Below are 26,748 nucleotides of genomic sequence, written 5' to 3' on the forward strand. Positions count from 1 at the left end.
CTGCTTGGAATCTCAACTATGTTTTGGAAAAACTAACCTTGCCTCCTTTTGAGCCTGCTGTCTCTTCTGACATCAAGTTTTTATCTTGGAATACAGCTATTCTCTTAGCCCTAACCTCTGCCAGGAGAGTTTCAGAGTTATAAGCTCTTATGGCTGTGGAACCTTATATTATTTTTCATCAAGACAGGGTGTCTTTGAGGACTAATCCTACCTTCCTGCCTAAGGTGGTTTCCAAAGTTGCCTTAAATCAAACTATCCACTTGCCAACTTTTTTCCCCACTCCTCAAAATAAAGGGGAAAGGATCTTACATTCCTTGGATGTACACAGACAACTACGTTTTTACCTGGACAGAACCAAGGACATCATAAAATCAGAACAATTGTTTGTTTCTTATGCTTCAAGTTCCCAAGGTAAAGCCATTTCAAAACAGACCATTTCTAAATGGATTGCTCATGGAATCAGATCTTGTTATCCACACCATGGAAAGCAAATCCCAGGGAGTATACGGACTCATTCCACCAGAGCTGCTGCCACTTCTGCGGCCTTCCTCAGGGGAGTTCCTATCAAAGACATTTTGGAAGCTGCAACTTGGAGTTCAGTGCATACTTTTTCTAAGCACTACAATTTACCTCTCTACTCTAAGTCTAGGGCAGGCTTTGCCTCTGCAGTCTTGCAGGGCCTTTTAGCCGCCCCTTCTTCTTTATGACCACCTCCCTTTCCTTCAGCTTTGGGATTCTACCCTACAGTCATGACTGCAACAGTGAAACACGATGAACATAGTACAGTTGTGTACACCTACCATAAATGTAGATGTTCGAGTGTCTTCACTGTTGCAGTCTGGTTTTCCCGCCCTCCTGTCCCCTCTTATTTTTTACTTTTGTGTGGTTCCTTTTTTCACCATTCTTCTGAGGTGTATTTGCAAAGGATATGGGACCTTTCTCATTTTGGGACTCCTGACATCTGGGGCAAGAAAAACTGGAGAAGATGGCGTCGGCTGTCCGCTTTATAGTCCTGGCGCTCTGACGTCAGGGAGCATGGTTGAACAGCCGACGCCGGACCCAGACTTTGGGATTCTGGCCGACCGAGGACTGCCTGCCGGCAGGGGAGAACCCTGCAGTCATGACTGCAACAGTGAAGGCACTCGAACATCTACATTTATGGTAGGTGTATACAACTGTACTATGTCACAAATGTTTACAAAAAAGTTGTAGTGGTTGGTTTTTTTTCTTCCTTAAATGCACATATGTGAACCCCCCCCCCCCAACACACACACACACACACACACACACACACACACACCATCACTGACAAGCTACATTGATTATCATAAAGTGCTTTTAGGGTCAGTTGCTTCCACAAAGCAGCTGCCGTTCAGTCTCCAAAATGATCCACTTGTGTTTGTCTTTGATCAATTGAAAGAAATTCTGTCTACGGTAATGTATTTCACTTTGCATCACTCAGTTTCTCTCTTTCTCACACACACACATACATTGTCCCAGCAAACCAGATTATTAGCTGGCTAATTTCACACACAATCTGCCTCTCCACTCCTCAGAAAGAACCACATCCTAACTGGTTACATCTCTGATGTTTGAATCTGACTGTGTGAATGAAATTCTGGCCATAGTAATGTACTAACCATATGCATACACTGCTTCTGACAAGGAAGATCTACAACCAGTTGTATTCAAGCACAGATTTCTCACTTCACAAAGTAGAAGGGCCACTTGCCTGCCTGATTGATTGTTTACTGTGACTAGCTGATGCAAAGTCTGCCCACAGCAGTGTATTTTTGCATATTCTGTATACACACGCAAACACACACACACACACACACACACACACACACACACACACACACACACACACACACACACACACACACACACTGCCCTTCAAACACTAAATTGTTTTCACCCAGAGACTGCCTTTCAGTACCACTGCAAAATAGCTACTCTTTGTCTGGGTACACATCTAATTTTTGACTGTGATCGTCTGAAAACAATAACTACCATAGTAATGTATTTCTTAGTTCTGTCATACAGTCACACTGCTCCTTACTGATCTCCGTAGTATTTATCTATGTATGCATTTATTTATTTCTGTTATTTTAATTTGCATTTTCGTTTAAAACACTAATCCACCAGGATCTTTTTCAGGCAGGAATAATGGTTGCAGCCAGAGGTAGTTAAATCAGTTCTACAGACTTTACTTCATATTCATGTATTACAACGAGTTTGTAGTTGATATTAGTCCAAAATATTTATAGCTGGAGTTTCAGGTTTACATATAATGGTAACTAGATGTTCAAAGGGTATATAAAAATTCATCCAGAAGCAACATCTCACTTCTTCTTTCGGCTGCTCCCTTTAGGGGTCGCCACAGCAGATCAACTGTTTCCATTTCTTCCTGTCCTCTGCATCTGGCTCTGTCACACCAACCGCCTGCATGTCCTCTCTCACCACATCTATAAACCTTATCTTAGGCCTTCCTCTTTTCCTGTTACCTGGCAGCTTCATCCTTAGCATCTTTTTCCCAATATACTCTGCATCCCTCCTCAGCACATGTCCAAACCAACGTAATCTTGCCTCTCTGGCTTTGTCTCCAAACCTTCCAACCTGAGCTGACTGTCTAATATACTTATTCCTAATCCTGTCCATCCTCATCACACCCAGTGCAAATCTTAACATCTTCAACTCTGCCACGTCATGCTCTGACTCCTGCCTTTTTGTCAGTGCCACTGTCTCCAACCCATATAACATAGCTGGTCTCACTACCCTCTTGTAGACCTTCCCTTTCACTGTTACTGGTACTCGTCTGTCACAAATCACTCCTGACACTCTTCTCCACCCACTCCATCCTGCCTGTACTCTCTTCTTCACCTCTCTTCCATACTCATTATTACTCTGAACTGTTGATCTCAAGTATTTAAACTCATCCACCTTCACCACCTCTACTCCCTGCATCCTCACCATTCCTCTATTCTTCCTCTCATTCACACAGATATATTCTGTCTTAGTCCTGCTGACCTTCATTCCTCTTCTCTCTAGAGCATATCTCCACCTCTCCAGGGTCTCCTCCACCTGTTCCCTACTCTCACTACAGATCACAATGTCATCTGCAAACATCATAGTCCACGGGGACTCCTGTCTAACATCTCACTACGTTAGCCAAAAAAAAATATATATATATATATATATATATATATATATAGGTATACTTTACATGGTTGACTGTTCAGAAAGTCAATTTTCATATGGCCAAGACCATATGATCGACTTTTGAAAAGCCGGCCGTCTAAAATAAATACATAAAACACAACAAATACTTACCTCAGACTGTGCATACATATATATATATATGTGTGTGTGTGTGTGTGTGTGTGTGTGTGTGTATATATATATATATATATATATATATATATATATATACACACACACACACACACACACACAAAACAGTTTTATTTTATTGAACTGTTGGTACGTTGCAGGATGATGTTCAATTTTCTGACACTGTAAACTGTAATGTTTGACTGTTATCTGTCTCTTTTCAGTAGCAGCATTGTCTTATTATCCATGCATTCAAATACAGGAGTGGGATTTTGCCCTTTCCCCTACTATTGTTCAGTCTCGTGATTAATATGGGGGAGTTCAGAGAGGCTTGCTTCCTGCATACGTTTTCTGTTTTTTTTTTTTTTTTTTTTTTTTTTTTAATGTAATGAGTTTCAACCATTTGTAGTTGATGCACTGCAAGCAGATGAGCTGCATCAGTGATGTAGTAAAAGATAATGTGTGTGTAAGATTTAAAAATAAAACCAGTAGAGTATGTACAGCAGATTCTTAGGATATATGAGGAAAGAGTGTGAAAAAATGAGGGAGGGACTATTTATGTAACAAAACAGGTTTTACAAAATGGTTGTGCATATCGAAAAAGATATCAGGCAATTTAAATAGGGAGAAAAATGGGGGAAGAAACTACATATGTAAACTGATAGATTTTACAGAATAATATGTATTCAATAAAATATCAGTGAGTTAATTTGAGTGTTAAAAAAGCAGGTGCATTTTGATTCATTGTAAAGTACTTTTTTGAATTTTGAGTGGAATTCTAGTTATACGTGAAATGTGAAATTGCTTTTTTGTAGATTGTAGATGTTTTGGAATTTATTGCCAGTGAGTGAAAAGCTGCGGTTTTGGTAATCTGAAGTTTATTGCAATGAGTTTATAATGCAAATCGACTGATCTAAGCTAGTAGTTGAAGGTTATAATGGTAAAACAGCTAGCTAGAAAGGGAATGGTGTCAAATTTGTAGAGTTTGAATAGGATTGTGGTAATTTTGTTAACTAGTAACAATTTTACCTTTGCTTCAGTTTGACATGTTCACTTCTAGATGAAAGAGTTTTATAAATCTGCAAATTCAATTATAGGTTCATAGGTAGGTACTAGGCTATCGGCCCAAGGTCCTACGTAAGCCTAGCCAGCAAGGTACCATAGCTTACACCACCCAAGAAAGTTATTTTCCTGTGCCACTGTCCAGCCGAGAGACAGAAGTGATCCACGGGGTGTATTTCCTATTTCCCATCCACTCATCAAGATTTTTCTTGAAGAGTGCTAATGAAGAACTTTGCTTGACATGGATGGGTAGCTTGTTCCAGAGTATAGGAAGTCTCTGGGACAGGAATCTATCCCTCCAGCGTGTCCTGTTTATTGTGGTGACAAGGTTTAGGTCCCTAGAGCATGTAGCTTGGAAGGATTGGGATTTCTTTAGGTGTAGCATGTTCAACAGCTCTGGCTTTCAGTGCAGAAAGGTTCATCTTTGATCTGCAGAAGTTTCAGGAAATGCTATATTGTAGCTGGTCTAAGAGAATGACTTTCTAGATGCATTTCTGTCTTCTAGGGAGTTTTATGTAGGCCCAGAAAGTAATTTTATTATTTTTCCTCAATATTAGAAATCCAAATTGTAGTCGAGGCAAGCGTGGCACTTAGAGGAGAGGGTTTGTTGTCTTGTGTGGTTCCTGATTGTTATATAGGATGTACCAGTTCTGTGGAATTGAGGACAGTTTGTCATAAATCCAAAGATCATGACGTAATATAAAAGTAGGTTACCCTCAAGTAGCAGTGGGCCATGGATTAGCTAACCTTGACATTTTACTTTGCGAGAGGGAGGGAGTAAGTCAGCATGCTGTCTGACTTCCACCTTAATTTAAGAGCCATCATTAAAATATTAAAGTTATTTGAATGACATTAATTATTTTTTTAATTTAATTTTTATTTTTAACATTTGTTTACCAGTAAAGTCTGACTTGGAACGAAGCCAATTTTCAACAGAGGCCGGGGGAGAAACACTCAAGGCGCATGTCTTTGTAACATGGGAGGAAACCGGCGCACCAGGAGGAAACCCAAATGAACGCAGAGAAGACATGCAGACTCCTCACAGAAGGCACTCCAGTTGACAATCAAACCGGAGAACCTCTTGCTGTGAGGCGACAGCACAACCACTGCACCATCCAAATTGTGCTAAAGAAATGTGTAACCATTAGCAGTTTTGAGACTGGATCATGTCACTTTTGGTTTTAACATGAGAAATGTGAAAATAGTTATCTTGGCATCCAGTGTTCTATCATTTGGCATCTGGAATCAGGATAGCCTAACACCTAATGTAAAGGGAATGAAATGAGCTGGAGAATAACAGTTATCTGTACTGAACTGTACAAGTGTGTGTTAAGTTATGAGTGGAGCCTAATTTAGATGCAATTAATTTAAGGCAAAGATCTTCTTAACTGGGTGGGAGTTGAGGGAGAAGCTATCTTCCTCTAGGCTTTACAAAATGAAACAGAATTTACTGTTTTTCTCTTAAAACTCAAATTATTCTGTAATAAGAATATCTATAAGTCAGTGAAAACTAAACTGCTGAAATAATATCGGTCAGGGGAAACTCCCTGAAATGCAGCTCCTGGAATGGTTTTCAGTGCTTGTTAGCTCTTGTGTAAGATCATGTTTTGCAATTTGTCTTTCATCTGTACTGGGTATTTTCTCTTTTGTCAATATTGTGTGATCGTGGGGTTGGTGTAAATAACTTTGGGGGGGGTCTAGGGGTTAAAGTCCTCCTCATGGAGATTAAGAGGACCCCCTGCAAATTGTTTCCCAGTATTTCCTCATAGTTGTGAAAGATACATTTTTTTTTATCAAATTTGACTTATCCAGAATGTTTGAGAGTCCTTTTTCAAGTACTTGTAGTGATCCTTTTCGGTGAAACCATACTGCAGTAAAACAAAGGAAAAACATCATAAAGATATTAGTACTAACATACAAATCAGAAATTATATTTACTCACACAGTAGCCTTTTTCTAGCTATTTCCAGAAGAAAACTGTGAAGTGGTGAGCCCTGTTGCTTTAAACGTACAAAAGAAATAGGTTCCACCCTTCCCTTAATTCATAAACATTTATCATCCCCTGTACCTGACAAAAAAGAAGTACAATGTTTGCTTTCTGTCTTAAACTTAAAAAATGAACAAGCACAGGAATCTGTCTAGGTCCAACCTGAGCACCACGAGTGTTAAGGAAAAAAATAAAAAACATAGAAACTAGCAGTCTTAAAACTTTGAGTTCAGTCACAATAATTTCCAAAAATCATGAAACCCATGTAGTGTTCCAAAGCAACAAGACTTTATTAGTCACAGACGAGCAATCTTACAAAAAATCACAAATATTTTAACAAAGTTAAATATATCAGCTTTTATATACTTAAAAGTAGGCGTGGAAAATATATGTATTGTTTAATTTTAAACCAGCCTATTTAAGGCAAATGTTATAAACAGGGCCATAAAAGTGCATTTTAGAACAAGTACCCATCCCCACACACTACTACTGATTAGATCAAACTAAATCCTAATTAAGGAAAACACTACTTATCTATTTGCAGCCCACATTCCAAAATCACGTATTAAGAAAAGCATAAAATACACACAAAAAGACTTTTAACTAAAATCACTTTTGGCTACCTAATGTAATAAAGCCTATAGTAGGTCTGTGACACGAACTAAAATCAAGAAAAAAATAAACGCATAGCAGTCTAACCATAAACATAATCTAATTAGAACACTATAAATATAAAAATGCATGTAATATTGATATAATTCAAAGCAATTGCATGTTTTCTGAGCTGTTAATTGCTTAGCTTTTTATGCACACTAATACACATGGATGGATATTTACTAGATGACATTATTAGACAGATGTATTTTTATATTTGTAGTGTTCTAGTTAGATTGTTTATGGCTAGATAGCTATATGACTTCTTGTCACAGACCTGATGAAGGCTTTATTGCATTACGTAGCCGCTCTTCTTAATACCTGATTTTGAAATGTGGGTTGCAAATGGGTATTGTTTTCCTTAACTAGGATTTAGTTTGATCTAGTCAGTAGTAGTGTGTAGGGATGTGTACATGTTCTAAAATGCACTTTTATAGCCCTGTTTATACTGTTCGCCTTGAATAGGCTGGTTTAAAATTAAACAATATGGACATTTTCCACACCTGCTTTTAAATGTATAAAAGCTGATATGTTTAACATTGTTAAAATACTTCTGATTTTTTGTTATTGGGGATCGCTTGTCTGTAATGAATAAAGGCTTGTTGCTTTGGAACACTACCTGGATTTTATGATTTTTGAAAATTGAGAAAGAACTCATCAACGAACTTTTAAGGCCACGAGTTTTTGTTTTTTTATCTTTGTCTTAAACTACTACTTTTAAAACTCAAAAACAATTTAACTAAAACAAGAAGAAAAGCAATGCAAGTTTTAACACTAAAAAGTAGATTAACAAACACAGCAGTTTATTTCAGCAGATGTCTATAGAAGTTTGGAACAAAAGTACTGTCATCATTAGTGTTGTAAATAATATATGTGTCTTTAATGGTTGTTACTTTTGATAGAATAGTATTTGAATCCAGTAACCGAAATTTTAAGGTTTATTTTAAGTGTTAACATTTGTTTTGATCATGTGATCCCTTAACCTATAAATATCTGACAGTCCTTTATCTACACAGTCTGCAGTCAGATTTTAGAAACAGTAGTACATCTGATCTGAATATGTTGCAATTCTTTAATTTCTTTTATGCAGGAATAAATTTGAGTTTCTATGGATTTTGCATAGCTTCCAGTGATATTTTTTTAATTCTTCCCACTTTTGACATACTATGGTTTTTTGGCTTGTAAATTATTAGTTTTGTGGCTATTTTATGGCAGTTTTGTGAAGGTATATTTTTTTGATTTTTTTTTTGAATATTAAAACAAGCTCACTGTCAAATACACAGTACGAAGCTGATTTTCTTCTGAAATTTCAGAAAAGTTTACTCTTATTTCTTTCCTTGCAACACTGTAGGCTAAAACTTAACACGCAATAGCTGTTGATATCCGAGTTATTCATACCTCAGGGGCCTCAATATTCCCAGCTGTAAACCACCTAGAAAGTGGTTTCAAGGCCTTACTATTTCTATGCAATTCAGATCCTTTGTCACAGCTCAAAAATCATATCCTTAGTTACAGCCTATTACTTGTATTTTTTGAGAGAGATCTGTAGTAAATGTAACACACTAAACAAAAATAAAGCTGTGGAATGGCAGGAGGAGGAACTGTGAAACATCAGTCTGCACTTTCACAATGACAGAATAAAAAATAAAAATAAAATGCAACTTTCAGATATGCCTCATTGTCGACTTATCACCCAGAGCTTGCAATATTTCATCATATCACAAAACAATGTTAGCACTCTCTTACTTTTTTCTACAACTACAGAGAAATCCTTTAAGACTGCCTGCATTTCCAAAGTTGAAAATAGGGATGAAACAAAACCATTAAAATATGTATCTCTTGATTCCTTTCCATTTCAGAGGTTGATTTTACATAGTTTTACAGTACCATGCTGCGGACGTGCAAGCACATGCTGGTAATATTAAGCAAAGAAACTTACAGTTAAATGACTATATAGCTCTTTTTTTTTTTTACATTAGACACTTGTGTCCACCAGTTCTCACTATATTTTAGTAATGAAGTTATGGCTACTTAATTTCCGCTACTATGCCAGCATCACACCACAAATAAAATGCTGGAAGGGAAAAATAAAATCACACAACCAGTGTGCTGCATTAGTGAATGAAATCATTAAAAAACGAACAAGCTGAAAGAGGACTGAGGCTTCATTACAATAAAGCAAATATCTGTGGTGCTTTTATCTTGCGTGTTGATAGCTGAATAAACAAACTTAAATTAGGAGGCCTAACAAAATGCAGATGCTGGAAATGTCAAAAATGGGAAATCCGAATGAAGAAAAAAAAAAAAAAGAATGCAGTCAGAATAGCAGGTACTTTACAATTCAAGTGTCCATAACTAATACCAAATGTAGGTAATCTCCTCACTTGTATGGTCTAGCTACAGTAGGTTTGGATACAGTGTGTGTAAGGTGTATGTTTAGTATATTTTGGGGCTTTTGTGGAAGTACTGCACATGATGCTGTACAATCATGCAGTTAAATCACTAGGATGTGCACTCCCTCTTTGATCAGCACAGCTGTGCTTTTGAAAGTTGAAAATACCAGTATGACATTACAGAATTAAACCATGTACACTGCATAAATCGAAATAGGCTTTGATTGGTCATTATGGTACAATATTCCATGGATTTCCACAGCATTGAAGTCCAATTCCAAACAGTGGTAAAGTCACCTGAATGACACAATCACAGGTTCTGATGCTGCTAGTACCTCTTCTGGCAAAAATCCCCACAGTCTCCTTTATGTATTTTGAAAATGGAGCCCTGGTGTAAGAGCAATCTACAGTTATTTTCATCAATATCCAATCAATGTAAAATCAACCTCTGAAATGGAAAGGAATCAAGAGATACATATTTTAATGGTTTTGTTTCATCCCTATTTTCAACTTTGGAAATGCAGGCAATCTTAAATGATTTCTCTGTAGTTGTAGAAAAAAGTAAGAGAGAGTGCTAACATTGTTTTGTGATATGATGAAATATTGCAAGCTCTGGGTGATAAGCCGACAATGAGGCATATCTGAAAGCTGCATTTTATTTTTATTTTTTATTCTGTCATTGTGAAAGTGCAGACTGCTGTTTCACAGTTCCTCCTCCTGCCATTCCACAGCTTTATTTTTGTTTAGTGTGTTACATTTACTACAGATCTCTCTCAAAAAATACAAGTAATAGGCTGTAACTAAGGATATGATTTTTGAGCTGTGACAAAGGATCTGAATTGCTTAGAAATAGTAAGGCCTTCAGTTTAATTCTGTTGGCTGCCAAGATAGCTGTTTCTAGAAAATGGAAATCAGAGTCTCAACCAACTGTGTCTGAAATATTGGATATTGTAAAACAGATAAAAGAACTGGAAGAGGGTTGTTTAGAAAAGGAATGGAGCAAGTTACTAACTTTGGGCGAAATGATGCCAGGGAATCTTCTTGGGCTAGGCTTATATAGGCTCTTGGGCCGTTAGCCTAGTACACACCTATGAACCTATAAATGTATATATAGATATAAAAGTTATCAGAAATGTAGCTGTATTGCACTTTTTTAATATCAAATCTAAAACACTATACTGTTCTGTGTTAAGGTAAGGTTTTTGCTGTTTTTAAATATAGCAGATGAAATTACGTGAAATTATCTTTCCTGAAAGTTTCATTAAAATGTCAAACTATTTTTGGAAATACAGGTCTTTGTACTCAGGGGACAAAAACAGGCCAAAACAAGTACTATAAGGGATTCAACATTCTGTAAAATGTCAGTAATAAGAGGGTTAAAGGACTGAGATGAGCTGTTGATGTAATGGGAGTATTTTCTAACTGAAAAAAAAAGTTAAGCTAGGTTGTGGCTTAAATTGGATTTATTTGTTGCTGAAGCAAGAAATTTCATGTTTCATTTGAAGGTAGGTCGCCAGTATATTCAAGTGGAAATGTTATCTTAGTCAGTTGATGAAGGTCACTTTGTAAATGAAGATTGCTAAGGAAACAAAAGTAAGTAAACATCTGGACATTCTTCCACGGTACACTGTAGTGTGTTCTGCAGCACCAATGTGCATTGAAACCTGTGAAACTATGGCACACCTTTATTTCCACTTATAAATCATGAATATGGTTTATTTTTTCCTGTGAATTTAATAATGATATATTTTTCTTTTGGATTTAGAGTTAATTTGGTGAGAAGGGTATAATACATAGTAAATTCTATAACAAAGAAATGGCTGATGATAATTTTCTTGCTGATTCTAGTTACCATCCAGGGTGCCCTCTGGTGGCATTACCACTAGGGGAATTTATTTGAGCAAGAATATTTGCAGCAAGTGGGAACGTTTTTTAGGGAAGCAGCAGTTAAAAAGTCTTATTTTCAAGCAAAAAATTGGAAGAATATTTTACAGTTTGACCTACAGGAATTTTATAGAACTAATAAAGGTGGATAGTCAAAATAAAATGTTTTCTTTACAACACATCAGATAATCTTTTGAGAAATGTTAGTAATTCTGCTTAAGGATTGTTCGATTTTATCATTAGAGGAAGTAAAATGTATGAACTTGGTAATACATGAAAGAGGACAGAACTTGAAAGTTATGTTAGTGTAACCATATGGACCCAGAGAGGACTTTCCCTTGTGGCTCCTGTAACATATATGTAATTTTATAATTAATAATGTTGACTGTAATGGTAAGATTACATTTAAGTATAAGGAATATTGTACTTGTAAAACACAAATTGTGGTATATACAATAAAATGATTGGATGATTTATGTTGTATTGGCCAAACAAAAGGTACTTACACCAAATGGAGTGGCCCTAGAGGTGTCTTACTAAAAACAAAGCTTAGACGCATCTTATGCAGACAGACTAAAGGCCCTATCCCTGTAGTCCATCTGATATTGTTTGAGAAGTGACTTATGCCTGACCTACAAGGCATTCTCTGATCCAACCCTGATGAAAAATTATATAAGGGTTATGCATTCTATGGATCTGAACCTTATTTACAACTCTAACAGAGCTTGCTGGAGAGACGGATGTGTATCCCAAAGGCTACCTTGTCTATGGAATAAACTTCACGTCTTTTTAAAATAAAGCTCGTCCCTTGCTTTTAAAAAAAAAAATTTGGATAAATGGACAGGAACCATAAAATCACTCCCAGGATACTGCACACTCAGGGCTCCAACATTTAAAGCCCCATTAAACTGATTCTACCCCATCCCATGTATGGGCACTTAAGATATAATGCTGTCGTATCCTGTTGGCTAGGCTGGTAAAGGTTCTTTTGTCATTAGCCTAGTAATCACCTATGAAAAATATTCAAATTAAAAGTTCAAGAGCATATTAATGATACCAAAACAAGACTATTTGAAAATGTCATTGCAGAACATGTAGTTAAAATGTGTCAGGGTAATTTGAATGGAATATATTTTGTGGCAAGCAAATGGGAGACATAAGTGACGCTAAGATAAAACATTTTCTATTTAAAAAGAATCTGAATTAATTTTGAGGTTTAATGCTGTGTAGCATTTTGGCATTAAGAATGAAAGTAATTAAAGGTTGAGTTTTTTTCTTTGTTTATAGACATTGAAAGCATGCAGATGAAGCACTAGCCATTAATAAAGTTTTTATTCATTTACCTTCATGTGGTGGTTTAAGCCACGGTGGTGCAGCAGTAGCGTTGTTGCCTCACAGCAAGAGGTTCTCCCGTTCAATTCTCGGCTGGAGTACTTTCTGTGTGGAGTCTGCATGCCCTCCCTGTGGTCGAGTGGTGTTCGAAAGACATGCGTAGAATGGGCGTGTCTTCGTTGAAGGTTGGGTGTCGAGCTGGCACCTCGGCACCCGTAAAAAAAATCTGCTGCCAATCATTAGCGGATTGGAGTTCCGCTGTGACGACCCCTAACCGGGAAATGCCAAAAGAAAAACAACAACCTTCATGTGGTTTATTTTTGATAAGCTTCTTTTTATTTTTTAACTGGTTGATCTATTTTTGGTTTTGGAGTCTTGATAACCTGTTACATAGCATTTTCCTATGTCAAGTCATAAATAATTTTAAGGTAATGCAAATTTGACTCTGAAAATAAACATGCTGCAAAAATGGTATTAAAGAAAGTAAAAAAAAAAAAAAAATTACTGCCAAACTAAATTTAAGGTGATTTTTTTTTCTTCTCAGCTCCTGCAGGGAAGTACCCCAATGGTTTCCGGGATGTGTTACGAGAACTGATCAGGGAGGAGGGAATTGGATCTCTCTATAAAGGGTTCACAGCTGTCATGCTTCGAGCATTCCCTGCTAATGCGGTGAGTGTACTTCTTTAAGTAGTTTCCATTTTGTTTTTCATAAATTTCCAACATGACCATGAAGTGTCTGTGCATCTCTCTTTATTAAACATATTTTGGACTTTACTAAAATTTAAGCATGACCACAAAATGGCTTTAGATATTTTATTGAATATGTTGCAAACCTTCTTGAAATTTAAAGTGGCAGGTAAGTATCAAGTGCAAAAGAGGACAGTATGTTATGTATAACAGGTTTCCCCATTGAAATGTTTATGTGAGTGATACCACATTTATAAGAGTATTTTTTTCTATTTTTCATGATTATTTGAAAACCAGAAGAGGTCAGCCCTTCAGGCCACTATAGTTCTTGTATCCATCTGTGTTTATCATTCTATGTAGGTAGTTGTCAGCCTTCAGGATGCTGCTGAAGTAAGAAATTTACTTACAGGACTTGCATCATACGGTGTCAGTACTGGCAGCTTTCACTTCATAGCATGCAAGGACCATGCAGCTGGCTGAAGCTGGCATCATTTTAATAGGAAAGCCGTCTACTTTTGGGCTTATGCTTCATGACTCCATAGATATAGATGTGTGCGTGTGTGATCGTACCCCCTCCCCCTACAAATATATCCAACACACAAACTGCACAAAGCCAAAACAGTGCAGTTGCAGGAGAATGTTCAAATAAATCACAAAATCCAGTACACAGCAAAGGTACAAAAGTGATTTAAAGTAAGAAAAACATATAGATAGACCAGTTTCACTCACAACTTCATCAGTATCCAAAAGATTTTTGCATCCCAGTGGTCTTCTTGTGTGCAGGAAATTCTTGTTACATGATCAAAGCTAACAGACAGTAAGAATACTATTCCCATTAAACTAACAGTTTCAAAGTAGAAATGCAGAAAAGTAGTAAAACAATGAATAAACCTAGTCTTAAATGTTTTGTATCATTCTATGAAACCATAAAAATATAGTATAATAATGCAGGAAGCACATATCATATAATCAGAATAAGTAGACACGATTAATGTCTGCATTAAACTGTTTCGGGAATACAGACAAAAACGAGCACTAAAATAAAAACTTCTATTTTGTATATTTCTTGAAGCAAAAAAAGGATGATAATCCTGAAGAGTATGTGTAAATCAAAAGAGAAGTTAATATGCAAGTGTGGTGGGGCTAATATAGAGCACCTAGTAATATCAAAGACAACCAAATGCACTCAGTGTTTTATAACAAGCATGCATGTATTGTGAAAGTCACACTGTTGATAATCCTGAACAATATATAAAATCAAGAGAAGTTAAAAAAAAATGTAAGTGTGATTGGGGGGGGGGGGGGTGGCAGAAACAAATATAGTACCTGGTATTATCCACAAGTAAAGATTTCAAAATGCTTTTTATGGCAACTTGTATGCATCTGTTAGTCACAAACACTATTTAAAAGTTTTCATTTAAGTCTGGTGCAGAAAGAGCCCCAGTATTTATAATCCAAAGCTTTTGTTTTTTTTTGTTTTTGTTTTTTATCCAAGAGTGCAGCCATTTCATAAATTGTGTTAAGGTTAAATGTGAAGTTGTTCAATCTCGCCATCCATTCTTTACTGATGGGTTTGGAGCCGATCCATCTGCTCCGGTACGGCCGTTTGCAAAACTCGAGGTTTACCAGTAGCTCGAGACCAAGCCCCTTATACCATGATGCACTGCTGGAATTACTTCAGATGTAGTTTGCCGTGGCATGGATCAGAGGTTCCATTTTTGCTCGAGACAGTTTTTCATCTAAAAAGCATTTTTTCGCAAGTTATTTTAAAAAATTTTTCTCTGTTGTTCCATAGTATAGTTATTAGTAGTAGTTTTGTGTAGCTTTTTACAAGCTCCCCTTTTTTCCCATCCTGTGCTATTTAGCATAGTTATATAGTTTTAGTGGCCTCGTATTTTGGCCTAGATGTTCATTGTGTTTCACTGTTGCAGTCATTACACTTGGGTTATCCTGCTGGCAGGCTACCCGCAGTCGACCTGAATTCCAAAGTCTAGGTCCGGCGTTGGTTGCCGTCGCCTCTTCCCTGACGTCAGTGCGCCAGGGTATAAAAGATGCAGCCGACGCCATTTTCTTCAGTCTTTCTTGCTGCGTGGTGCCCGAAGCAAAAGCAGTTTGCAAGTGCCGGTCGGCTGACTCCTGAGATTTTCGAAATTGAATTTCAGAACCGAAGTCTTCAATAAAGCTAAGTACCCCGTTGGGGAAACTTTTTCTTGCTCCAGACCGATGTCAGTAAAAGTTAACAATTGTATTTCTTGTGGGAAGCAAATACTTCATAAGGATTTTCACTCTTACTGTATTCCTTGCCTAGGCCCTGACCACGACGTTGCTAGTTGTCTGTTTTGTGCTAGATTCAACCAACGCACTATTAAGCATCAGTTTGATTTTGCTTTACATTACTTTGGCCGAAGATGTAACTACATAATGCCGTTGGAACAACCGATGACCGGAATTCATAAAAAACACAAAGACAAAGAAAAGGACAGGCATCTGAGGTTAAAACTGACGAAGCCTCTTCTAGGCCAGTCACCGGTTCTCAGTGAGGCGCTTTCGCAGCCCCTGACACCCGCTACCTCAGAGCCACAGGCCTCAATCAACTCCCATGTGGAGACATCTAGGCCTCTGGAACCTCAAGGTATTGGGCCTATGGAAACTATTCCCTCAGATGGGTCCGGAGCTGCTGAGCAGGCATCGGCATCTGAGGGTGTTTTCAAACCTTCACAGCTTACTATTAAGTTCACTACAGCAGCCAAGGCAAAGTCAAAAACACCATTAAAGACAAGGAAACAAGTACAGCATTCTCCTGGACAGTCATCCATGCCAAAGAAACAGATGCTTAAAATGGCCGAGAACCTAATTACTTTGATCAGGGGTTCCCATCCCCCTCCTGATAAAAGGCCTCGGCAAGACACTGACTATGACTCCTCTGACCAGGTTTCTATTTTCTCTGATTTTTCTTCAGATCAGGGATATTCTCTCCCTTCCTATGAGGACTCTGATGCAGAAGAATCTATACCTTCATCCTCTCCGCCTGAGGATTACTCTTTTGGGGAAGCCTTGCACACCATGAGGGAGCATTTCCATTGGGAGAGCCATGATTATTCAGAATCCAAGAAAAGGCTCAGAGACTTTATTTTATTGCCTCATCACAGGCCCCTGGTTATCCTCCCTGTGCTTGATATTGTTGATGATGTTTTCTCTGAATCCAGTTTGTCTCCTGATTCTTTACCTCCTGCACCAGTCAAGCCAGACAGGTACTACAGGGTCCCAGACTCTCATAAATTTCTTTATAGAAATCCTGCTGCTGACCCAGAAACAATTTCTCAGGGTCCCAAAGGGGTTAAAGCTTCCACTGCAAAAAAATCCTGTCCCCTCTGATAGAGATTCCAGAGCTCTGGATAGATGGGGGAAAAAGTTTACACTTCTGATACTTTAGCTGTAAGGGCTTTAAACTGCCAGTTTCACATGCTTAAATATCAACAATACCTAATGTATTTGCTAAAACAGAAAATGCTTACAAACTCAGAATGTCCTGACAATAAGGAAATGCAGGATTTATTGCATGCAGCTGAACAAGTGGGAAAGCATACTCTGCAATGTGGTTTTGATTCATTAGAGGCTTCTTGCAGAGCCACAGTTACAGGCTCTGTCATTTGAAGGCATGCTTGGTTAAAAGAACAAAGTTTACCTGATCATGTTAAAGTAAAATTATTGGATGCTCCACTACAGCATGATACTTTGTTTGGTGTTAAGGCAGAAGAGGTGTTAAAGAAAATGGAGGATAAAGCAAAGTCAATGCAGACAGTAAAGGATTTCTTACAGGTTCAGCCACCTAGATTTAGCAGAAACTGGCCTTCTAAAAATTGGTCCTTTCCGATGTCAGACAGGCCACAAAGAGTCAGATACAGACTCCCAAGAGGCAGATCTCAGCCCCAAGGCTCATACAAACCTAAACAATGGGGTGCTTCAGCCCCCAAAGGAGGAGAAGTCAAATCACAACCTTATAGGAAACAGTCCCAATGACTTCCCTCTACAAATGCCAAGCGCTTAACCTTTTGGCAGCACCCTTAGGGGGAAAGCTAGCACTTTTCTCACAAAATTGGCACATGATCACCCAGGACAAATGGGTAGTGAATATTGTTTCTCAGGGTTACAGGTTCCACTTTCACACCCTCCCAAAATCAAAAGGTATGCCAGACCTGCCACAAAACCAATGGACAGAGGCACAAAAACAAATTTCTGCTCTCATGGACATGAGAGCTATTCAAAGAGTACCACAGCAAGAACAGGGACAAGGTTTTTACTCAAAACTTTTCCTGGTACTCAGAAAGGACAAAGCCTGGGGACCAATACTGGACCTTTTCAATCCTAAATACTTTCCTGGATATTTCAAAATTCAAAATGTTAACACTGCAGCAACTTCTACCCATGCTGGGCAAGAAGGCTTGGCTAGTTACTTTGGACCTCAAGGAGGCATACCTGCATGTCCCAATCAGACAATCTTGCAGAAGATACCTCAGATTCATAGCTGGCTCAATGCATTACCAATTCTCTGCACTGCCCTTTAGCTTATCTACTGCGCCCAGGGTCTTCACAAAATGCCTGGCACCAGTAATTGCATTTTGCAGACAAAAAGGAATTCAAATATATCCCTACTTGGATGACTGCCTTATCCAAGCAGAGAGCAAGGACATTCTACTGAAGCATCTGGCGTTTGTAAAAAGATTACTAATTTGCCTAGGGTACACAGTAAACGAAAAGAAGTCAAAACTATTACCCTCGCAAGAGATAATATTCCTGGGTGCAAGCTTAAATACAACTGTCCAGATGGCTTATCTCACACCAGACAAACAAAGGCAACTGACTCGTTACTTTCAAATGATGGCAACAAAGACCCAGCTCCCTGCAAGAAAAATTCTGCAGGCTCTGGGCTTCATGGCATCCTGCATTCTACTAATTCCATATGCAAGACTGCATATGAGGAAACTACAATGGTATCTAAAAAGTGTTTGGACTCAACATTGCCACAGCCTGGAAACAATAATAACTCTTATTCCCTGCCTGCAACAGAAGTTTTGATGGTGGGCACTGGCCTGTCACCACAACAAGGGACAGCCTTTCACCTTACCCACAGCCAGGCATACAATAACAACAGATCGGGTTATGCCTGGGGGGCACACATGGCAGGAAAATGTATTCAGGGCTCGTGACCCAAGGAACAAATGCATCTTCACATTAATCAAAAAGAGATGCTAGCTGTACAGCATGCCCTGACAGTCTTCAAGGATCTACTACATCCAGGACAACTATTACTAAAGACGGACAATACCACAGTTATGTGGTACATAAGCAAGGGGGCACACATTCCTACCCCCTCTGCAGGCAAGCCATGACTTTGTGGAACACAGCACTGACCTATCAATTGCATCTGCAGGCACATTTCCTGCCAGGAAAGAAAAATACTCTGGCAGACGAACTAAGCAGAAATCTCATGGATCCTCACGAATGGAAACTAAATCCACAGGTTTTCAGCATGATAACAAGGAAATGGGGATGCCCAGGCATAGATCTTTTTGCCTTCCCTCACAACTGTCAACTACAGAGATTCTGCACAAGAACTTATCACTCACAAGCATGGAAAGTGGATACTCTATCATTCAGCTGGAAAACACAGTTTATGCCTTTCCTCCACTGCCTCTTCTTCCCAAGGTGCTCCTAAAAGTCAGACAAGAAAAGCCAAAAATGATCCTGATTGCTCCAGACTGGCCACGCCAGCACTGGTACCCAATCCTAAAGAGCTTGTCTCAAGGCCCAGCCTGGGCTTTACCTCAAATTCCTCATCTTCTGACTCAACAAAACAATCAGATTCTGCACAGTCAACTCAGAACCTTAAATTTGGCTGCATGGCAGATAATATAGCCACTCAGACCACACCTCTCTCTAAAGCTGTTATGGATGTCATTTTAGAAGCCAGGAGGCCCAGCACTAGGAAATCTTATGCAGAAAAATGGAAGAGATTCTGGGCTTGGAACCAGGCACAAGGACTCGAACCACTTGTTCCAAATATACGTCAGATTTTACAATACCTAACTGAGATGCTGGACAAAGGCCTATCCATCTCATCAAAAGATCCATGCCTCTGCCATTTCAGCTCATGACAATACGGAACCTCCTATTTTCTCTCATCCACTACTAAAACAGTACCTCAGAGGGGCAAAAAACATAAGACCCCCCTAAGGAGAGCACCGATACCTACATGGGACCTCAATTTTGTTTTAGAAAAGCTCACACTGCCTCCTTTTGAGCCAGCAAATACAGCTGATATAAAATTCTTATCATGGAAAACTGCTCTGCTCCTAGCAATAACTTCTGCAAGAAGAGTCTCAGAGTTACAGGCATTAATGGCAGTGGAATCATTCATCATTTTTCATCAGGACAGGGTTTCTCTAAGGAGCAACCCAACATTTATGCTAAAGGTAATATCCAGTGTGGCTCTTAACCAAACCATTAATTTACCAACATTTTATCCAAATCCCCAGAATAAAGGGGAGAGACTTGTGCATGCTTTGGACATACACAGACAGCTACGCTTCTATTTGGACAAAACAAAAGCTTTCAGAAAGACTGAGCAACTGTTTGTAGCTTATGCTGCAGGATCACAAGGAAAGCTTATCTCAAAGCAGACTATTTCAAAATGGATAGGACACTGCATTCGTTTCTGATATTCACAACATGTTAAATCAGTGCCTAAGGGCATTAGGCCACATTCAACCAGAGCAGCAGCCACTTCAGCAGCCTTCCTCAGAGGAGTACCAACCAAAGACATTCTAGAGGCTGCAACCTGGAGTTCAGTGCACACTTTCACCAAGCACTACCACTTACCTCTCTACTCTAAATCCAGAGCAGGCTTTGCCACTGCAGTTCTGCAGGGCCTTGTAGCCTCTCCTAATCCTATTTAGGCCCAGCCACCCAACCTCAGCTTTGGGATTCAACCCAAATGTAATGACTGCAACAGTGAAACACGATGAACATAGTACAGTTGTGTACCTACCATAAATGTAGATGTTCGAGTGTATTCACTGTTGCAGTCCAGGTTACCCACACACCACCCCCCTTTTCTTTGCTGGGACTTTTCAGTACATCTCTATTCTATACAACCCATGTGGTGTATTTGCTTGTAGATGAAGGAAATGTTTATTTTAGTACATGCATGCTTCTTGGCATAATTTTTTAGCCTACCTATTTGGGGGAACCTGACATCTGGGGCAGGAAAACTGAAGAAAATGGCGTCGGCTGCATCTTTTATACCCCTGGCGCTCTGACGTCAGGGAAGAGGCGACACCAACCGACGCTGGACCTAGACTTTGAAATTCTGGCCGACTGCGGGTAGCCTGCCAGCTGGATAAACCCAAGTGTAATGACTGCAACAGTGAATACATTCGAACATCTACATTTATGGTAGGTACACAACTGTACTTCATACATTAACAGTCATAAAACAATATTTTGCTTAATTAGTCTCAGCAATACCACAAAAAAGGGCTTTTTATCCTTCAAACCTTCCATAAGTCACTTACAAGTAATTTTAGATAAACACACCAATGCTTTTGCTTTGACATTCACTGATAAAGCTATAACATACTACCTCCCAGTAGCAAAAGTTTAGTAACATTCTGCATGTCAAATGAATTTATCAACCACCACTAGATTCTTATTGTAAACATGCACATTTATTACCTGTGAGTGTTCACTTTATTGTATCCCTTACAAAGGCATCTTAATCTTCCACCTTACTTCTAACTTTAACTGTGCCTTCCTAATTGCATAACCTTTTCTGTTACCTACTGTTCTCTTTAAATTTTGCTGTCTATAAAAAATTTTATTTTATAGCTTAGATTGATTTTCAGATGTTACATATCTTTTGTTCCCTTTTCAAAATTCTCATTACACCATTCATGGATTTTTACCTGTATATGCATTTTGTACTCATAATTATTCATGTTGTATTATGTGTAATTGTTTGTTTTTGTTTTTCTTGCCTGCTCAGGCCCAGGTTGTGTTGGAAAACCTGCTTACCAAGCTAACAAATGTAAAAACAAATAAAATAAAAGTACTATCAAAAAATTAACAGTGAGAGCAGTGTTTGCTTGGCACAATCCAGGACCTGCTGATGTTCAATTAATTTCCTCTGTTGTATAAAATCTGGCAATAGTAGGCTTAATTTGATTCAGGATTACTAGTATTCAATATTCATGTTTTTTATTAGAGTTTAGTAGTAATTTACTCGTGCAGTACCATTGTAAGGGAGTACTGATCTATAAAAACTTAAAAACTACTGACGCTTAAAAACAAAGTATTCCCTAGCAGATATTGCTACAGAAAATAGTTTGAAAATGTTGTTGACTGAGAACATGCTACAGTAGGTAACAGCTGGTACAAACGTACATACCATATTCACAATGTCCAGCATTCATAACATTTGCTGGTATGTGTGTGTTTGAGTGAATGAGTTACGTTTTTGTAAATGTTTTGTGGTAGCAAGTAGGAGATCGTGAGTGTAGTGTGAATGTAGCAGCCATGTTTTAAAGTGATTCTTGTGTGTATTTCTGTATAGTGAGCTAAATGACTTATGAGACCTTGTGAGCAGACACAGCATGAGCAAACAGCAAGAGTCTGAATAGTCCTGCCTCTCTAGCTATGAGATTAATCATTGGAGTTTAAGTATGTTTGTGTCTGGGGGGAGTATTATGTGTGGTTTACCACCCTCCCAGACACACAAAGTGGTGCTTGCTTGTACTGAATTAGTATTGAGTGAATGAGTTGTGTTTACATGCATTTGGTAGGTGCTATATGTATGTAGTGTATATTTTACTAGCTGAAATAACATATAGCTGTGGAAGATTGGCATGTTTTGCTGTTACATATTGGAGGCTCAGTTTCAGTATTTCTTCTGCTGAGATGGAAAGTGAAAAAGCTTTAGTTATCTGCCTATTTGCATATTGGCTACATTTAAAACCTTACTGCTTTCTCAACCAAAAATTTTTACACTAACAAAAGAACCCAAGAGCAAGCATAATCTTACAAATGAAACTGGTATGAGGAAAACTGTGATTTATAAACTTAAGGTGTTTTTTGGTTGATTATACTGATGGTAGATTTGCAGCACACTTAGCATCCCCTTTCAAACCGTCTGTGTGGGATACTGCTCCTGGAGTAGCATACACTGGGCTTGTGTTTTGCCATGACATTGATGTGCTATATGTAGGACTTTGGAAAAGATTTATGTCATGAATTTTGTGAAGAATTTATGCAAATGCTTCCAAGCTACATCCCAATGCTTGTTGGTCAAATACTACTACAGATAGACTGTCAATATTTTGCCTAGATGTCTTAAACCCTTTAGTTTCATGGCATCCTAATCCACTCTTGACTTGTGCATTTCCATCAGTTCAAAATGGTCTGTCATTACATCATTCCTCAAAAATTGTACCATGGACCGAGGCATCACAAGATTTTAAAGGAAATAGTGTATAAGCAGCTTTAATTCATTCTAGATTAACTTGGGTCATGGGTTCAGAACTTGCCATACAACTGAAGTTTCACTCACTCAATACACCCAACCCACAGACATTGCCAACATCCTAGCTGACAGGTTCAGCGCAAACTCCCCCCCCCCCCCCCACCAGAAGGGCAAATATCTATCCCAGCAGAGTGCTGCCCCCCTGACATCTCAGATGCTCAGGTAAGAGCCGCCCTCTCCAAAGCAAAAAACACAGCATCAATGGGACCAGACGGTGGCCCCCGGTCTGCGTCCTACATGAACTCCAAGAAGACCTAAACCCAAACATAAAACTACTGTTCAATCTCTGCCTTACTACAGGATATGTACCCAAAGAGTGGCGTACAGCAACAGTGGTCCCTCTCCACAAAGGTGGTGCCGCCTCAACAGATCCTGGAAACTATTGCCCCATAAGCCTGACTAGCTTGGTCTGCAAAGCTATGGAAAGGATCATCATGGACCACATAAATAAAGATATTGGGGACCTACAGACACTGGATCCTACCCAGTTCGGCTTTGTGAAGGGCAGATCCTGTCTCTTAAACCTGGTTGAATTCTTTGAAACAGTCACCAAGGCCATTGACGAGGGGAAGGTGGTCCACACAGCCTACCTGGATCTCGCAAAAACCTTCGATACAATACCCCACTCGGGCATTATAGATAAGCTCACCAGCTTAAATATAAACTCCTATGTCACTAGAAGGGTTGCAAACTGGCTCAAGGACAGAACCCACATGGTTAGAATTGCTGGAGCCATGTCAGACTCCAAACCAGTTACAAGTGGCGTCCCACAAGGCTCAGTCCTGGGACCTCTCTTGTTCGGTATACATTTTCTCGGAGGTACAGGCCAACACGGAAGGACTGTGGCTGACCAAGTTCACAGATGACTGCAAACTGGGCGCCATAATCGACTCTCCAGCTGACACAAGCATCCTCCAAAAGGGCCTCATAGAAACAGACAACTGGTGCCAGAGCTATGGCCTCAAGCTAAACGCCAAAAAGTGTATAGTCATCCCCTTTGGCAAAAACAAAGTGCCCACAAATTACCACATAGGTGGTAATCCATTAAGTACAGAAGAAGTAATTAGGGACCCGAGGACCCAAGTTGATAGCAATCTCTCATTTGATAACCACGTGGCCAAAGTGGTTAGAAAAAACATTTTATATAGCTCACCTAATCATGAAGGGATTCACATCTAGATCAGGGGAGGTCATCGTGCCTCTTTACTCATCCGTCATCAGGCCCATAATTGAGTACAATGCCCCTTTTGGGATGTACCTTACCAGACACCTGCAGCAAATGGAAAGACCCCAAAAGTACCTCACCAAGAGGATCAAAGGGCTCAAACAGATGCCATATGCTGCCCAGTTAAAGAAACTCCAGCTCTACTCAGTGGCATACCACCTGCTCAGAGGCGATGTGTGCCTGACGTATAAAGCCATGTCCAACCCAGAATTAATGGACATGCTGCACCTCAGAAAATCCAAATCCCATCAAGCTACAGCTCGAGAGACTTGAACCTCAGCACTGAAATAAATAGGACATGCTGGAGGGACAGATTCATAACCCAGAGGCTCCCTTCACTCTGGAATAAAATCCCAGTCCAGGTTAGGCAGAGTCCCTCATTGACTCTCTTCAAGAGGAATCTTGATGAGTGGATGGGAGATCGTAGGTTTACCCCGGGTATCACTTCTGTGTCACTGTTGGACAGAGGCACAGTATACTAACCTCGAAAAAGGGCATAGCAAAATTAATTTAAAATGGGTGGCGAAAGCCAAACACACTCTGGCTTGGCTTATAAATGCCCTAGGGCAGATAGCCTAGTATGAACCTATGAACCTAAGTAGTGAATGATCTTCTAGTGACAAGGGATCAACAAAGTTATTCTCTACTTGTCCTTCTTGGTCTTTGTGTAGTACACTTAACTAAGTTGACTGCCTGATCTTCTTGAAGTGCTGGAAGATGTATTGTGAGGTCTCTGGTATCACCCTTGAATGGTTTAACTCCCCCCCCCCCCCAGCTTTTAAGGGTGCACTGAAAGGGTGAACTGAAGGGTTCAGCTTATGTGCTTCCCCTGTGACCTAGAGGAACCACTATTGCACCATGTTGAGCCCATTTTTATTCATTTGTACTTATTGCCACTTGGTGAGTTTGCACGAGGGAGAGTCTGCTTTAGATATGGCAGACAGTCTTTCCTCAGGAGTATGAGATCTGCTTGGATCCTGTTGATGACTGTCTAGGTGACATTCTAACTTGGATGAGAGCTAATTGACTTAACCTGAACCCAGTCACAACTGTTGATGTGGTTTATCACACTATTTTAGAACTATTCACAGCTTCTGTTCTTTCCCTCATAAAGTTTTTGGGAGACATATTCTAGCATTTGTGTCCAGAAGAGGTGATCATAACAAGATCCTTGATGACTGGACAACTCTTTAGGACCAGATGACTGCTGCTGTTTAGTTGATTTATCACCACCTGAGGTACAGCAGCCATGTACAGCATCTTATTCTGTTAGGGGATTTGCCAGTGGTCCCGCAGGTCTGTTTTGGACTACTGTAATGTTGTTTACCTGGGACTTTCTTGCACTGAGCTTAATAGATTGTAGCATGTGTAGAATTCTGGGGACGTGTTTTTTTTTTTACTAGGTCCTCTAGGTATAATTACATCATACCTATTTTAGATAGTCTGTACTGACTGTAGATCCCTGTTAAGCACAAAACAGGGTTCCTGCTATCTGCTGAACTGTCTGGGAGCTGCTGGAGATTCCCACATTCAGACTTGGGACTTTTTGGCTCAGGTCTTTTTTGTGGGATTTTCTGTGGCAGTAGCTTCGTGAGTATGCGTCTGAATCTAACTTCAGGGGATCCCCTTGAGACACACTGTCCCACGTCTGGGATCACTTTAATTCTTGAGCACCTTGTGTTTCTTTTTGGTTAAAACCATTTATTTATTGTCTTATATGTCATGTTATGTTTGTTTTTCTTGTTTTATTTTATTTCCATAACATGCATAAGGCTTGTAGGGCACAGAAACCGAATGATGTGCATTCTGATGGAATGTATCATTTCCTTATGAGAGTGATACTTTTACCAGATTTCATTTTGGTCAGGTTGATCTTAAAATGAATGCAACACCCTGTATATACTTTTTTCTGACCACAGAGTGTGTTGTTTTTCCTAAATGTGTCCATTCACTACATCAATCTTATCCCCCTTCTCCAAAATACTTGAAAAATGTGTTGAAAAACAATTGCTAAACTATGTCCTGCAGGAAGAGCTCCTGTCCTCCACACAGTACGGTTTTCCTCCCTCGCAGTAGTACTAACACTGCACGTCTAACCTTTACAGATACCGTCCGTAACGAGAACGGTAAATGACAGATTATTTCACTTGTCTAAAGCCTTCAGCACAGTTTGTCACAGCAGACTACTACTTCAAATGTTCTCACTAGGGCCATCTCAGCCCACCCTTGACCTCTCTAATATAATAAGCATATGACTCCATGCTCATTTGCACATCGGACAACCCGACACATCTCCAAAAAATTACTCAGGAAGCTTTAACAGCCACTGAAATATGGATTTGTAACTCACAACTCATGCTTAGCCCAAAAAAGAAAAAACAGAACTACTACTTCCCCCTAAATCCCACTCCCGTTAAAAACATTTAAAATCTTCTCTCTCAATCATACAATCATTGAAATTACTTCTCTTAACAAATTATGAGGGATGATAGTAGATGATCTTAAATTCAACCTGCTTATACAAAATAGCATAAAAAATCACAAATAAACTAGGGATGCTTTTATAGAGCTAAAAACATTCTCACCAGTGTAACTAAAGCTGCACTTGCCACTG

General features: G+C 39.1%; 1 protein-coding gene across 1 annotated transcript in view; it reads left to right on the forward strand.

The window, feature by feature from the left end:
• Window positions 1-26,748, forward strand: part of SLC25A20 (solute carrier family 25 member 20) — a 377,462-nt gene that overhangs the window by 333,883 nt on the left and 16,831 nt on the right. The window contains exon 8 of the mRNA XM_044078760.1: window positions 13,190-13,314. Coding sequence (XP_043934695.1) covers window positions 13,190-13,314 — 125 coding nt within the window. The remainder of the gene's footprint in view (window positions 1-13,189; window positions 13,315-26,748) is intronic.

This window comes from Protopterus annectens, chromosome 7.part1 (genome assembly GCF_019279795.1).
Source record: "Protopterus annectens isolate FY-2018-M chromosome 7.part1, PAN1.0, whole genome shotgun sequence".
Lineage (NCBI taxonomy): Eukaryota > Metazoa > Chordata > Ceratodontiformes > Protopteridae > Protopterus > Protopterus annectens.